The 15,762-nt window shown below is 42.1% G+C and overlaps 2 protein-coding genes across 2 annotated transcripts in view; one reads left to right on the forward strand and one right to left on the reverse strand.

The window, feature by feature from the left end:
• Nucleotides 1-15,762, forward strand: part of EIF4A3 (eukaryotic translation initiation factor 4A3) — a 428,365-nt gene that overhangs the window by 306,839 nt on the left and 105,764 nt on the right. The window lies entirely within an intron of this gene.
• Nucleotides 1-15,762, reverse strand: part of SOS1 (SOS Ras/Rac guanine nucleotide exchange factor 1) — a 56,847-nt gene that overhangs the window by 32,473 nt on the left and 8,612 nt on the right. Inside the window, exons 2-8 of the mRNA XM_063123881.1 lie at nt 14,227-14,352; nt 13,280-13,411; nt 11,851-12,015; nt 4,206-4,415; nt 2,312-2,455; nt 437-547; nt 257-355 (exon numbers count right to left, since the gene is read on the reverse strand). Coding sequence (XP_062979951.1) covers nt 257-355; nt 437-547; nt 2,312-2,455; nt 4,206-4,415; nt 11,851-12,015; nt 13,280-13,411; nt 14,227-14,352 — 987 coding nt within the window. The remainder of the gene's footprint in view (nt 1-256; nt 356-436; nt 548-2,311; nt 2,456-4,205; nt 4,416-11,850; nt 12,016-13,279; nt 13,412-14,226; nt 14,353-15,762) is intronic.

Raw genomic sequence — 15,762 nt, forward strand, 5'->3', positions numbered from 1 at the left:
GAATAAGTGGATATGTTTATGCACACACATCTCTGGACACCAGCCACAAATTTAGTTTATGATTTGGCACATTCACCTTTTTAGGATCAGAACCTGTATGCTCATGCAAATCATGCAAATTAGCCAAAGGCCACTAAATTATTATATACAAGTCGAAACCTGAAAAAATCTAGGGTTTTATTGGTGAAAGCACATTCCACTAAATAGTTTATTCAACCCCCCTTTAAAATAATAGATGGAATTATTTACTTCTTACCTTTAAAAGTTCAAAATAGTGAAGGCAATGGTAAACAGGAACAAGGAGTAGCCTGGGTAAAACATACTGAACAGCATCTTTAAAACCATCTCCTATTGACTGGAAATAAAAAAAAACGTTTCAGTTATACAAACAAGTATTTTACAACATCTACAAGGTTCATTATATTACTTAACTTACCTGCAAGTAAAATGCTGCCCCAGGCTTCGATAACTGGCTTAGAAAATGGTCATGGAAACCAGTTCGTAAAATATCTTGGGTGTATGATTCATAAGGATCAAATGCTAGCTCCTAAACAAAGAATTACAGAATAATTCAGTTGTCTTAAACACTGCTTCCAAGTTTTCATGTAAAAATACGACACTCAAACATAAATCAAAATATTTAATTGAGACGTCTAAACACTGTACTAGGCTCTATCCCTTCAAAGAATTACATATACCCAACAAAACACAGACTGATTCAGATGTCATGAACCCAAAGCCTCCAAACTATGATTTGGAGACTCAGTACGGGACTGTATACTCACATGTTCCCTCCTTCCCACCTGTGGCAAGTTCCTTCTTCCACTTCTTGGTTTTCTCTAAGCTAAAAATTAATCCAGACGAAATGGAGGTACTATGGATGAAGTTGATCAATATGGATGGAGGTGTGTGACTGGTCTTGAATGGGGCTGCACTCCTCATGAAGGATCAAGCTCATAGTTTGTTTACCCCCCTGAACTCTCTGTAGAATCGCAGGTGGCACTGGTGGCTAGAATGCCTTTTACCAGCTTAGGTTACTATGTCAGCAGTTGTCCTATCTAGAAAGATCAAACTTTGCCTTGGTTACGCATGTACCGGTCACATCCAGACTAGAATACTGTAATGTGCTCTATGTGGGTCTGTTCTTGAAGATGGTTTGGAAATTTCTACTGGTGCAGAAAACAACAGCCCAGATGTCTGAGCATGTAACACTGATCCTGGACCAGTTGTACTGGTTACTGATGTATTTCCCAATTAAAAGTGCTCCTTTTGACCTTTAAATCCTAAATGGTTTAGGACAAGGTTATATGAAGGATTGCCTACATTAGGAGAAGGGGACCTTTTTTGTGAACTGCCCAGAGAGCTTCGGCTATTGGGTGGTATAAAAATGTAATAAATAATATATATTTTTCTGTCAGAGGCCACTTTTCCTCAGGAGAATTTGGTCAGGGGCTGTGTGGCAGCAGGGGATGGGGCTACCTGTTTATTTTTATGTATACAATTTATTGCTTGCTTTTCATCATAAAATAATCCCAAAGTGGGATACAAAACTAATAAAACACAAGAAAATGATAAAACAGTAAACCAGGGGAGAATAGAAACACAGATAAGTAAGTTTACAAGATGCAGCAACACAGATTCACTCAAAAGCCTGGCTGAACAAATAGGACTTTTGTTAGTACTGAAAGTCTGTAAGCCTCTTTCTTCCTGTCAACCCTTTCTCTCTCTCTTCCACTCTTCCTCCCCACCCAGGGGGCTGACAGGGAAAGGACAGACTGCTTTTGCCAAAGCTCTGTACTGATCACTTGCACTGAGTCTTTGAAATTAGGTTGACGGCCACATGTAGCCCTAAGGTTGCTCACCCCTTGCCTGTACCCATACAAACCTGCCCAGGCATTTAGATCTGCTTCAGAGGTCCTGCTTGCAGGCACACCTGTAAAGTTAATTCAGCTGGTGGCCACAAGAGACAGGGCATCTGGAAATAGACACAGCTGTCAGCCTTAACCAAGATCTTGCATTATAAGGGAAGGGAGCAGGGAATTCACACTGGAGAGGAGTTAAAGATCAGTAGGATTACACCTATACTGGAATCCTAAGAAAGCTTTACATAATAACATGCCTTTGGGTGAAACCCAGTTTTACCAACTAGTGTTCCTATGCAGTCACTTGGTTTCTAACAAATAATCCATTCTTATATCCTGAGTAGTCCAACCTTTTAGCTAACGGGAACTGCTGATAGTCTGGCATTTTACACCCAGTATTTACCAGAAGTACAATAAGTCAGCAACAATCTATGAATACTATTACTTACCTCAGCTAAATCTTCAAAACAGCTTCCTACTAAAGGATGGGGACTGCCTTCATCTGTCATTTCAACTGTGTCTTCAATATGGCCCAATAACTTCACGCTAAGTTCATGAATATCTGATATCCGACTGAATATATTTTCTACATCCTGCAAAAACGGATTAATAAATAATTGGAGGTGGGAGTTATGACTGAGACATTGAAATATTAGTTTGTCATTATAGCAAGAATACTGCAGGAAATCAGAATATATTGCAGAACCTGAAGGACTGCATACTTCATGAAGACTGTTTAAGGCATCAAGGAAGCAAAATGATCTTTCATACCAAACATTCACTGACTAAAGAAACCTGGGTTATATCCATGCTAGCTGTCTGCCAGTGGAATTGAAACTGCTGGTGGAAATTATTTTCTCCCCACTTGCAGACCTCTGGGTGCCCCCCTCCCCCCAAATCTGCTCTGGAGGACTGGAAGACCCTCCAGAAGGAGATCTGAGGCATATGCAGGAAAAGGAGAGAAGTCCAATTGTGCAAATGGAAGTCTGCTCATATGATGTTGGATTTTACCTATTCCCCCACCCACCCACGCCATGCACAATGTGCTTTCCTCTGGGTACAAGCTTTTTGGATCCTGGCCCTTTGTTTGATTTGTGAAGCCAGTACTGAAGAACTCAATCCAACAAGGAGGTGGGGTGGAGAGAGAAACACTTAACAGAAGAAGTAATCCCATTTCAAGTCACAGTTAGGAATCCAGTTCTTTTTACACTGGAGTTTATCATACAAGTATGTATTCTGGCACTCAGGTAGCTCATGAAATTGACTACTTCTAATTACAGCAACTATCACAGATTTTTAATGTTTATGCATACATGAAAGGGATTGAAAATACTCTTCTACACAGATAGTGTGACAGATTAAACATTTCATGGTAACTTGTTTGTATAGCCTGTGCTTTTATCTTTTTAGTCATTTGCTCTATTTTCACTCAATACCAGAATGATTTTGAATTTTGCCCTAAGCAGTTTAGGAACTATGAGATAATAGGTGTAGATATTAAATCAATTATGGAAAGCTACACCAGAGAACATTTTACTATTAGTGCCATAATGTTAAAGATAAATTAGTTTATCTTTAACATTAAAAAGGTATTTCAGTATTCGTACAATATGCTTTAGGAATTAAATAGATTTCAGTAATAGATTTGAATAATACGATATTAATTAATTAATATTTATATTCCGACCTTCCCAGGGTGGTTAGACATGATTATGTTTTAATATTAATTTTGCTGTCGTGGGTCCTTATAGCTATCATTCGAGTATAAAATATCCTCAAGAGGAAACGCACAGAGCCTTGAAGCCAGCATAACATTCTCAATGCATTTACTCAATTGGCCATCTGGATCCCACAGAATCACAGAAAGTGCGATGGAAGGGAAATTTGTACTTCTTCCCTCTGACAAGCAAGGACAATTACAGTGATATAGCCAGGGCTGTCTCCTTGGTGAGAACACAGAAAAAGAAAAGTGATTGGTAGTAGCTCCAACTACCCTCCAGCTGTCACTGCCTGTTATGAAAGCCAGTGGCAGGAAGAAGGGGAGCATATAGCCACTTATTAAGTGTGTGAAGATGTAAACTGGTCCTCAGCATTTCCTCACCAATCACTTGGTAACCCCATAAAAGGCGTTACCTGGAAATATGTATAAATATAGGTCAGATAATGCTTGGGATGCAAACAGCTAGACCATCACTTCAAATAGCATTTATACAGTATGTGGGTTGAAAATGTTTGTACTCATTTGTTTTTCTCCTAAGCTAGTACTCTACTCGAACAGAAGAGGTTTTCCCAACATAATGCAAGCAAATTTTGCATCTATGGAAAAAAAATCAAACTACTTACATGACCTGAAAACAGCTTGGAGTTGCTAATAAAAGGTTCTCTAAAAACTTTTATTATGAGATTTAGTTCCCTTATATACTGTCGAACTTCTGCCATGAATGACTTTACAAGATCATAGTAGGTTTGTTCTCCTGATGTGGATGGTTCTTCATCAGATAAAGTCAGTGTATTAATATCCTCTACATCTTGATGGAACATATCCATCAACACCTGTTTAAATAAAGTTGGGAAAAACGTGATCAAAGTTAAATGGGAACTGGAGAAATAAAACTATTCCCACCCAAGTTAAAATATATTATTTTGACACTGGTTCATTATATAGTGCATAAAGAAAAGAAAAGCCTTTTAATAATACAACCATTAAAAGTTCTTCTTCGTGGTCTCTGTGCTTCACACACATGGGCTCTGCGCCTGCGCAGCTCATCTTCGGGGAAACTTCTATAGCTAGAGGAGTTTCAAGTGGGAACCCCTCCCCCACCATAATCCGGGTATATTCCAATGGTTCCCACCTTCCCCTCAGTCTCTTTTCAACCGCCCGTTGTGGTAGTATCTTGAGGGAAGCTTAGCTAGTTTAACTCTTAAAGAGGCGTTTTATTCTAACTTTCCTTTCTTCTATTTATTGTTTAGTATTATTCTTCCTTTACTGTTTGCTTTTGTTTTAAACGATCTTTGATCACCCACTTGGGCGTATGGCCCTCAGGGCGCCATTTCGAAAATGTGTGCGTTGTGGCAGTAAGTTGCCACCATCTGATGGCCACAGTCTTTGTTTACTCTGTTTAGGAGAGAGGCACATTGTGCAAACTTGTCCCTTCTGCCAGGCATTTTCCAAACAGACAAGGAGACATCGTTCTGATAGATTAAAGGCCATTTTATGGCATAAGGCATTGGAAGCCGTCAGAGAAAAAGAGTCCCCCATGACGACTACTTCTGTTGTTCAAGCAGCTGGGGCTGCTCCTGAGTTGGGGTTAAGCGGGGAATGTACATCCCCGCAGATCAATGATCCCCCACAAATACCGCTGACACCTGGACATTCATTGTCATTGAAAGCGGCAAAGAAAATAACAGAAATGTTACCAGAAATGGAAGAATAAAGCCCTAATGCCATATTACATAGGCTTCAATCTTCTAAAATGCACAATAGAAACCCAGTTATAATTTTCAAGCAATTAAGGATTCACTCAAACTATTAACCTGTGAAAATTGGGGATTAATAGGACATGGAAGTTAAATAGTCATTTAAAGATCAACATAAGAAAACACTGACAGAAGCAACAAATTCATCAGATGATTGTCCTAAAATTAGTAGTTACCTAAAATTGTGTGTGTGTGTGTGTGTGTGTGTGTGTGTATTATATATATCAAAACATATTTCAATTGGTCACTTTCAACCTCAATTTTGACTTGAGGATTTTGTTGAGAACGTAATTAATCAGATTAATAATGAGAACATTATTAATCAGAAATGCAGGTTGCTTACCTGTAACTGTAGTTCTTCGAGTGGTCATCTATGCATTCACACATATGGGCTTTGCGCCTGCGCAGAGACCAGACCGGAATCTCCAATAGCTTAGGGAAACGGTTTTGGGCGGGAACCCCTCCCCCACGCTACCGCGCATGTCCACGGGGTTCCCGCCCTTCCCTCAGTTTACAGGAGTCCGACATCGTGCCCCCATAAACATGAGTGTAAATCAATAAATAAGATAAAATAAATCTATAGTCCATTATGTCATTATTAAATATCACACCACCAAGAGGGGATGGTGGGTGGGTTGTGTGAATGCATAGATGACCACTCGAAGAACTACAGTTACAGGTAAGCAACCTGCATTTCTTCATCGTGGTCTCTATGCATCACACATATGGGCGAGTAGCAAGCTCACATACCTTGGAGGTGGGTTGGTGTACTATTTCAACACTTCCGAGAGCACCGCCCTTCCAAACGAACAGTCATGTCTGGATCGAGTGTCTAAGCTGTAATGCTTGACAAATGTGGAAGGGGTGGACCAGGTCGCCGCCTTGCAGACGTCCTGAAGTGGAACACCCCTGCTGAAAGCCACCGACGTTGACATCGCTCTGGTTGAATGAGCTGTCACAGGTCGATGTATCTCTAGTTTAGAGATAGAGTAGGCAAGTTCAATTGTCTCCACTATCCAGCGAGACAATCGTTGGCATGACACTGGGAGTCCTTTATAAGGCTCACCATAACATACGAATAGTTGTTTGGATTTTCTAAATCCTTCAGTTCTAGCTCTATAGAAAGAAAGAGCTCTTCTAACGTCCAGCATGTGGAGAGCAGTGTCTGCAGACGTTGTAGGGTTTGGAAAGAAGGCTGGCAAAATAATGTCCTGAGCCAAGTGAAAGGGTGTCACGACCTTGGGTAAAAAGGATGGGTCTGTTCGCAACACGACCCTGTCATTATGGAAAATTGTATATGGCGCATCAATTCTTAGAGCTCTAAGCTCACTTGCACGCCTTGCTGAAGTTATGGCTACCAGAAACACAGTCTTGAGAGTCAAGAGTCTTAAGTCCGTTGTAGCCATGGGCTCAAAGGGTTTCCTTATCAATGCATGAAGCACCACCGACAAGCTCCACGATGGTACGATGTTTCTAGTAGTCGGTATGGTGTTTTTCAAACCCCTTAAAAATTCCTTGGATGTAGGATGGGTGAAAGGCGAGAACCCTTCTACACCTTCATGAAAAGCAGTGATGGCAGCCAAATGGATTCTGATGGACGAAAGTCCTAAGCCTCCTTGGAACAGTGAGAGTAGGTATTCTAGAATCACAGACATGGGACAAGCCTCAGCGATGTGATTCATTTGCACCGCAAATTTAGAAAACCTCTGCCACTTAGCCGCATATGATTTCCTTGTCGAAGGTTTTCTCGATGCAGTCAAAATACTCTGTACCGTCAATTGTTCGATATCGGAGGTTATGGTAGTATTCTCCATGCCGTCATCTTGAGTGTCGAGAGGTCTGGGTGTCGAACTCTGCCTTGGTGTCGAGACAGAAGGTTCGGTATCGATGGTAGCTCGATGTAATCCCTTTTCGACAGTCGAAGAGCATGAGGGAACCATGGTTGTCGAGGCCACCACGGCGCGATCAGAATACAGTTTGTGCCGTCTGTTCTTATCTTGGCCACGACTTTTGTCAGTAGTGGGAACGGTGGGAAAATGTATAGTAGTCCCCCTGTCCAGGTTCTTGCGAAGGCGTCTCCTAGCGAGTTCCTTCCGCTTCCTGCTCTGCTGCAGAAGTTGGTACAAACTGCGTTTTCTGCAGTGGCAAAGACATCGACAACCGGATCGCCCCAATACCGAAAGAGGTCGTTTCTTACTTTGGTATCGAGCTCCCACTCGTGGTCGACATGGAAGGACCTGCTTAGGGAGTCCGCTACGATGTTCTCCTTCCCTGCTACGTGGATCGCAGTCAGGTAAGTCTGTCTCTTTATGCACCAGTTCCAAATCCTGAGTGCAGAACGGGTTAAGGGGTATGACCTCGTTCCCCCTTGCCTGTTTATGTAGCAGACAACAGTGGTGTTGTCTGTTGCAATCAGAACGTCCTTGCCCTCGACGATCTGGGCAAACGCTTTCAAAGCATTTTCCACAGCCAAGAGTTCTAGGTGATTGATATGATCCCCTTTCTGCAGAGGGGACCATCGACCTTGGACGGTGAGCGAATTGCAATGAGCTCCCCATCCATCGAGAGAAGCGTCTGTCGTGATGGTAAGCGATGGTGCTCTTTGCTGAAAAGGAATCCCTTCCAGGAGGTTTCCCATCGAAAGCCACCATCTCAACGACGCCCGGACCTGACTCGGTATCGAAAGGTAAGTCCTGCGAGCGTTGCGTCGAAGATCGAAGGTCTTCAAGAACCACCCTTGAAGAATCCTCATTCGCAATCGGGCGAATCTGATGACAGCGGTCGTCGCCGCCATCAAACCCAGCAATCGTTGGATTGTCCATGCCGAAGGTCTTGCCTGGGTTTCGACATCGAGAATCAGGTCTCGAAGTGTTTTTGCCCTCGCAAACGGGAGGTAAGCTCTTCCATCTCGAGACGACAGAGTCACTCCTATGAAGTCTATCGTCCGCTGAGGAGTCAGTATAGATTTTTCCTGATTGACCCACAGGCCAAGGGATTCTAAAAGTTCCAGAGTCGTGGCTATATTCTCCTGGAGCGTGTGACTGTCCTCCGCAACCAGGAGCCAGTCGTCTATGTATGGATAAACATGTATTTCCTTCTTCCGCAGGTGGGCACACACAACAGCCATCACCTTCGTGAAAACCCTCGGCGCCGTCGCGAGGCCGAAAGGAAGGACGTTGAATTGGAACTGCTCGACGCCGATGGAGAACCGTAGGTAAGTTCGATGCGACTTCCTGATGGCGATGTGGAAATACGCATCCTTCAGGTCTACTACCGCGAACCAAACCCCTGTATGCAACAGTTGGAGGATAGAAGTGACTGTTGTCATACGAAACTTCCTTGGGGTGATGTATTTGTTCATTTGTCTTAAGTCCATGATCGGTCGAAGACCTCCATCTCTCTTCGGGACCGTGAAGTAACGGGAGAAAAATCCCTGGTTGAGTTCCTCTGTAGGTACGGGAGAGATGGCTCCCTTCGATAGTAAGGTCTGTACCTCGAGCAGCAGAGGAGGGGATGGTGCTGTTATCTTCACTCCCGAAGAGAAAGGAAGGGCATCGAATTCGATGGCGTAACCCGTCTTGATGATAGTGAGCACCCAGGAGTCGGATGTTATGAACTCCCATTGATGGTACTTGGGTGCTAGACGGTCTGTAAAGGGTAGTAGGCCTGGTACGGAGAAGTCAAAGCCGCTGCCTCTTTGAGAAATCCGGCTGATGTCTGCTTTGCTGGTATCGACCTTGATAAGGTCTCTTTCTCTGCATCTGTTGTTGCTGTTTTGGAGGTTGCTTGTCAAACTGGGGACGCTGTTGGATCTGCTGGTACGGTTGTCTAGTCCAGCGCCTTTGCTTTAATTGTGGTTGGGGTTGTGAGAAACCCATCTTTTTGGCGGTCGTGCGAGCCTTATAAATCGAATCTAAAGACTCGTCGGTTTTGTTGTTGAATAGCCCCTCTCCGTCAAAAGGCAGGCTCTCTATTCTGGTCTTAGTTTCGTTTGTCAAGTTGGCTGATCTCAGCCAAGCATGACGTCGAAGGGCTATAGAACCCATCATTGATTTGGAATGGGAATCCGTTTGATGTTTTGCTGAGTTTAACTGTAGATGGGCTATTGCCGTTGCCTCAGTGTGGAAGATTCTCGCTAACTCCCGTTTATCTTCAGGCAGATGGTCAGATAGAGAATTCAATTTTTCCAGGATGAATATCTGGTACCTGGCCATGGTAGCCTCGTACGCAGAGGTTCGTATTCCAAGAGAAGATGAAGCATACACCTTCCTGCCCAGGTAGTCTAACTTTCTACCTTCTCTGTCAGTGGGGGCTGAGTGCACCTTCTGGGATCTTCCCTGAGCAGATTCCACAATTATGGAATTCGGTTTCGGGTGCTGGAATAGAAACTCGGCATTGGCTTCTTTGACCTTGTACATTGACTCTAATCTTTTTGATGTGGACTGAGCTGCGCAAGGATTTTTCCATGAGATCTGTGCAGTCCTTCGTAGTGTAGGAGGTAAAGGAATAGCTATGGTAGAGCTAGACTCCGTTCGAGTCACATCATAGATCGGGTCATCGTCAATCTCTGTTGGCTGGTCGATATCGAGACCTAGAGATTTTGCCATTCGGAGTACCTGATCTGAGAATTTTCCCACATCTTCAGATGCAGAGACAGGCTCATGAGCATTTACAATGTCATCAGGTGAAGGCATAGATGGGGCTACAGATACTATGGAGTCTGAGTCAGACCTGTAGTCCTCATCCGGAGAGTCTTGAGCCGCCCGCACCGTCTGATGTGCTGGCTGCAAGACCAATTCTTGCTGAGGTGAAGGAGCGACAACCGTAGCGGTCGGTATCGAACGATGTTCTATTCGCCCAACCCTGCTATCACGGCTGCGAGGCGTATAGGATCGAGGATCTGGAGGAACCTGCAGGACTCTCGAATTCGGAGGAGGTTGTGCAAAATGTTCATATCGTCTGTGGTCAGATGGGTAATAGTCCCGGGGCCGATAATACTCCCAATCATAAGGGTAGTCACGTTGGTGTTCAGAGTATTCAGATACTCGATCAAAATCCGGACCAGGAGATCGGTGCCGTCGATCAAAAACCGGGCCAGGAGATCGATGTTGCTGACGTGGAACAAGCCTAGTCGACTCTTCCAGCTCAGTCGTGCACGGTACCTGAGCCGATGGTATGGACACAACCGATGTGGAGTCCCGAATTTCACCCTCCGACATGGAGCTCCTCGCAGTCGGTAAGGGTGCTGGTAGCGGCAATTGCGTCGATACCGAGGTCGGCGCCGACCCGGTAGGCTCAGCGGGTATCGAAGATAGGGTATCGACCCTCGAGGTGGAGCATTTTTCAGCGTCCTTCCTCTTTTTCTTCTTTTTCTTAAGCTGTTCCGCCGATTTAGGGGTCCGAGCCTTTTTCGAAATCTTCTTGGCTGCGGAAGCCGCTAGGGATCGGCCTGGCGTCAGGGGTATGGCCCTGTTATCCGCCATCAACTCCTCACCAACCACAACCGATTGAATTTCTGGGCTAAGGGATTTTTCCATTGCCCTCGAGGAGTGTTGTTCCTTACGCTTATGAGGCGTAGGTTCAGTTGCCCGCAGAGCCTTTTCCCACAGTATAGACCGCAGTCTATCTGATCTATTTTTCCGTGTTTGTTTGGTAAACGCCATACAATGGTGGCACTGTTGGACTTTATGCGCCTCGCCCAAACACAACACACACAGCGAGTGACCGTCCCTAGGTGGCAATTTAGCGCCACATTTCACGCACTTTCTGAAGGGGGCCCTTACGGCCATGCGCCTCAGGCGCCTCAGGCGATCAGTGATCGTTGGAAAAAAAGTAGGAATAACAACAATATATATAGATATATATATAAGAATTTTTTTTTTTTTTCAGGTAAGACAAGAAAGAGAAAAAGTGCAGAAGAGAAGTCAAAAACGAGGTAAAAACGGTAAGTAGCAAAGAAGCTGGAGAGAACACGGTTTCTACGTCTAAGCACGATGGCGGACGACGAAGAACTGAGGGAAGGGCGGGAACCCCGTGGACATGCGCGGTAGCGTGGGGGAGGGGTTCCCGCCCAAAAGCGTTTCCCTAAGCTATTGGAGATTCCGGTCTGGTCTCTGCGCAGGCGCAAAGCCCATATGTGTGATGCATAGAGACCACGATGAAGAATCTGGGATTCTCTTCTTGATTATATCTGACTGTATTATTTACTATTAAGCCCTACTCATAAGCATCAATAAGAGTGCCAATGCCACACTATCTAAAGCAACGAAAGGGCACATGAGGCAATTTTCACCTGGCAATCCTTCCCCCGCAGCCTCTAGAAAATTGCGTCCACAGGGTTGGAAGGGATCATCTGGAAAAGGGGGATTAGCAAAAATATCTTCCTTGTTTCCATTCACAAATTTCTCCACTGACTTGAAACCCCCTTCTGTACATGGACCCTTCTGTTAGTAGAAGAGCTCTGGTGGATCCAAGCCATTAGTGAGTATCTGAAAACATGAACTTTACCTACCTTATCAGCACACATTGCCACTTTGATGTCTTGTTTCGTTATCTCCTCATGTCTTATATTTCGTACATAGTTCCCAACCAACTTTAAGATATCTGCAGATATGTATTCTAATACTGCTACTATGTAAACAGATACTTGGTGGTCAACTTTATAACCCAGAACTTCCTGAAAGAAAGTGATAACATATTCTAATATCTTTAGGTTAAACATATACCTACACCTCTGAAAAATGCATATTTCTAAACATGGAATCCTTTTTAGTCAAATATCATGTAATAGGTACATTTTAAGAAAGATTTAATTTTTAAGAAAGATTTAATAGGACTAACAGCAATGCCTCATATGAAACATTGGGTTACTGTTGGCAGAATGTAATTGTACTGTTGGCAGAATGTAAGGTAATGTTTATTGTTAGTCAAATTGCACAAAAGTTATTATAGTGGGATAATTACAATGAAAATCTTGAATCTGAACTATCAGGAAATATATAATCAGGGCTTTGAACAATCCCACATGCATAGGTGGTTAAATTTATGCTAGCAGTCAAAAATATTTATTTATTACATTTTTATACCGCCCAATAGCCGAAGCTCTCTGGGCGGTTCACAAAAGTTAAAACCATAATAAAACAACCAACATGTTAAAAGCACAATTACAAAATACAGTATAAAAAGCACAACCACGATAAAACCATGCAACAAAATTGATATAAGATTAAAATACAGAGTTAGAAAAGTAAAATTTAAATTTAAATTAAAATTAAGTGTTAAAATACTGAGAGAATAAAAAATTAAAAGGGTTTTCTTCCCATTCCTGAACAAGGCTGGCTACTGAAAGTAGTTACCTAAGTACCTGACTTTTTTTATGGCCTGGCTGTACATATTTTGAAGAATAGCTGTATCAGTTGGAAACTGAGGGTCATAAATTTAACTAGAGTTAGTATGCCTCACACATTTCAAACAACTGTCACAAGCCCCCATACTTCTCCAGAGTTACAGAAAAGGTAATTGCATCTCAGATACTGGATAATCCTCCCAGCACCAATCATACATACACACCAAGCATGGAAACTTTTTTTTAATTTGGAGCTGGATAGGAATCATTCCTGACTTCCTGTTGCATTGGGACTGCCTCTGAAGCTCAGCATCATGCAACCCTCTCCCAAGTCAGGGGAGAAAAAGGGTTGTGGTAGTCACAAATTTCAGCTAGATATCAGTACCAGCCAAAATTTGTGGAGCCCTAATTGGAACCATGAGTAGTTAGGATAACAGATTGCTTAGATGAGCTCTAGACAGACTTGAAAAGAAAATCCAGGTATGGTTTTTACAAAATCAGTTTATCTTTAGAAAATGTGTCAGTTATGAAGAGGAAACATGGGTAAAATGTGTTAATTTTGCAACACCTTATATACTATATTCATAATACTTACTTTTAACAAAGGGTGAATTTTTTCTACTGGAAGGAATAGTGGATTTCTTCGCTTCCTCTTTTCAATTGCAGACTGTGCATCAGCTATTGCCCACTTATCAATAGGATGAGGAAAACTTTTTTGTACACGATCCTTTTAATACACACACAAAAGAACAATGGCTAAATATATAACCAGTAGATAACTTCTTTTCCTGTCAATGTCTTAAATAGTTGAAAGCTATCTAGTTAGGGTAAGGAAACAATGGCTGGGTTCAGACAACACAACAGTCAATGGGTGGTTAATAGTTAACTCTACGGATGATTATTGAGGGCCTGATTATCAACGGTGTGTTTGATTGAAACAACCCCCACCCTCCTCTCCCCCCCCTAGAAAAACAACTGTTGTGTTGATTATTACCCCACACTTGACTATCATATTGTCTGAATGCAGCCGTTATTAGTCTTGGTCTTTTAATTGGTTTTTAACTGTGGTTTTAGCTGAGTTAATTTATCCCTCTCATTTGTATAGATTGATATCTTACTCTATTTTATTGTTTTATTCTCTTTCTTTGTACATCACCCGGAGCTCACTGTGGTATAGAATTTTTAAGAATGCTGCTTCTCCACCATACAATTGTGCTCAATACAGCTCACAACAGTATAAGATAGGATTAGATCTAATAATGGTGATATTCTGCTGATGGAATCACTTCTGCCAGCAGAGCCAGAAGGGGGAGAGTTCCCCTTTCTCTCCACACACCCTCAAAATCTGCTCTGGAGGTCTGGGAAGCCCTCCAGAGCAGATTTTCGAGTGGCACAGAAGGCTGCAGAGGTGAGGAGGGGAAGATCCCATTGCACTAGTGAACGTTCACTAGGGTGATATTGGATTTAATCTTATATTAGAAACAAAAAAATAACATTGCATAAATAGCTACAAAATGAAGTATAAACAAACTTTTCTGGTACCTCTACATCCACGAAGCTCCTTGGCTGAGCTTGACACAGCATGTTTAGCAACTGCAGAATTAACTCCTCAACATAATGTAAAGCATCTTCAGTAGATGACAGTTTAGGGTGGACCTGCATCTGAACCTAATACAATATAAATCAATCATACTTACATTTTTGACTGCACCTTTTGGAAGCATATTATAAGACAGTGAACACTTAAAAGAATATAAAGTATTTTAAAAAGAAGTTACTGAACACAGGTTATACAAATACTCAATTACATCAGATTGGTCAAGGTACTGTTTTGTTTTAAGTTTTTTTAACCCATAAGGTTTTGAAGAAAATCATGAATGCATGATTATACTGTGTATCCTGAGCAATCTGTCACAAGTTCAACTTTCTGCAGCCATAGAAATATTTGTGCACTGGTCTTAGACTCCAATCAAAGAGTGACAAACAGAGAGAGGGAAACAAACAACCCAGGCACTGAGAAAACAAACCATGGCTTGATTGTCCGCCACACAAACCCTGGGTAGGGCAACAAACCATGGTTTCAATAAACCATGGGTTAGTGTTACATTGACCCTGTTCAGATGACCTGCTAAGCCATGGTGATTAAGTATTTTGAGCTAAACATTATGGCTTAGTGTGTCATGTGAACCATGACTTAGCATGATGTGTGAACCATTCTTAACCATGGTGACTACATAACCATGATTTAAACATGCTCACTAACCATTTGCTACAAAAGGGTTAGTGGCCTAACCATGGCTGAGCATGTCATCTGAACAGTTCCATTGTGAACCAGATCACTGGGTGAGAAGAAAAGCAGATGAAAACGAGAATCTGGAGACACAAGATGAACCTGTGACTTACTTCTTAGACATAGCAGACAAAGTGGTAAGCCCATTTGTTTTAGACTGGAGTAGTCAACCTGGTGCCTTCTGGATGCTTTGGACTACAACTTCCATGCAGCCCAGCCAACTTAGTGAAAGATGATTATGGGAGTTGTAGTCCAAAACATATGAAAGGCACCAGGTTGCCTATCCCTGTTTTACTACATGCATTGTCTGAAGATATGCAGCAGAACTGGACATCGTGGGGACCCATGTATACTGCTTTGAGTTCCATGATACAAAAGGATATTCATGAAATAATTAAATATTAATTTCATTTATTTTTATTTATCTGGGTTTAGAAATAATATGTAGATATAAGCATTCTAATGAAAAAACAGAAAGGACTTTTCTATTTAGAGAAAAGACTTGGAAAATCAACCCTATAATATAATTAAGAAAGAGCAATAAATTCAGATATTCAGTTACCCTTCACAATGATGTTAAAATGCTAAAAACTTCAATGTTATTTCATCATATACAGCAAGTTTCATACTAATTGAGAATTTACCATCCTTATTAGATTTTTATCTTGCTACATTCTAGTTTTAAATACTAACACATTATTTCTCTAGTGAGAAACTGTGTCTGAAAAACACATAGCTTCTGATTCTCAAATTTCATTTTGATCATATTGGATGTCAAAAGATGGAAG

This window comes from Elgaria multicarinata, chromosome 4 (assembly GCF_023053635.1).
Source record: "Elgaria multicarinata webbii isolate HBS135686 ecotype San Diego chromosome 4, rElgMul1.1.pri, whole genome shotgun sequence".
Lineage (NCBI taxonomy): Eukaryota > Metazoa > Chordata > Lepidosauria > Squamata > Anguidae > Elgaria > Elgaria multicarinata.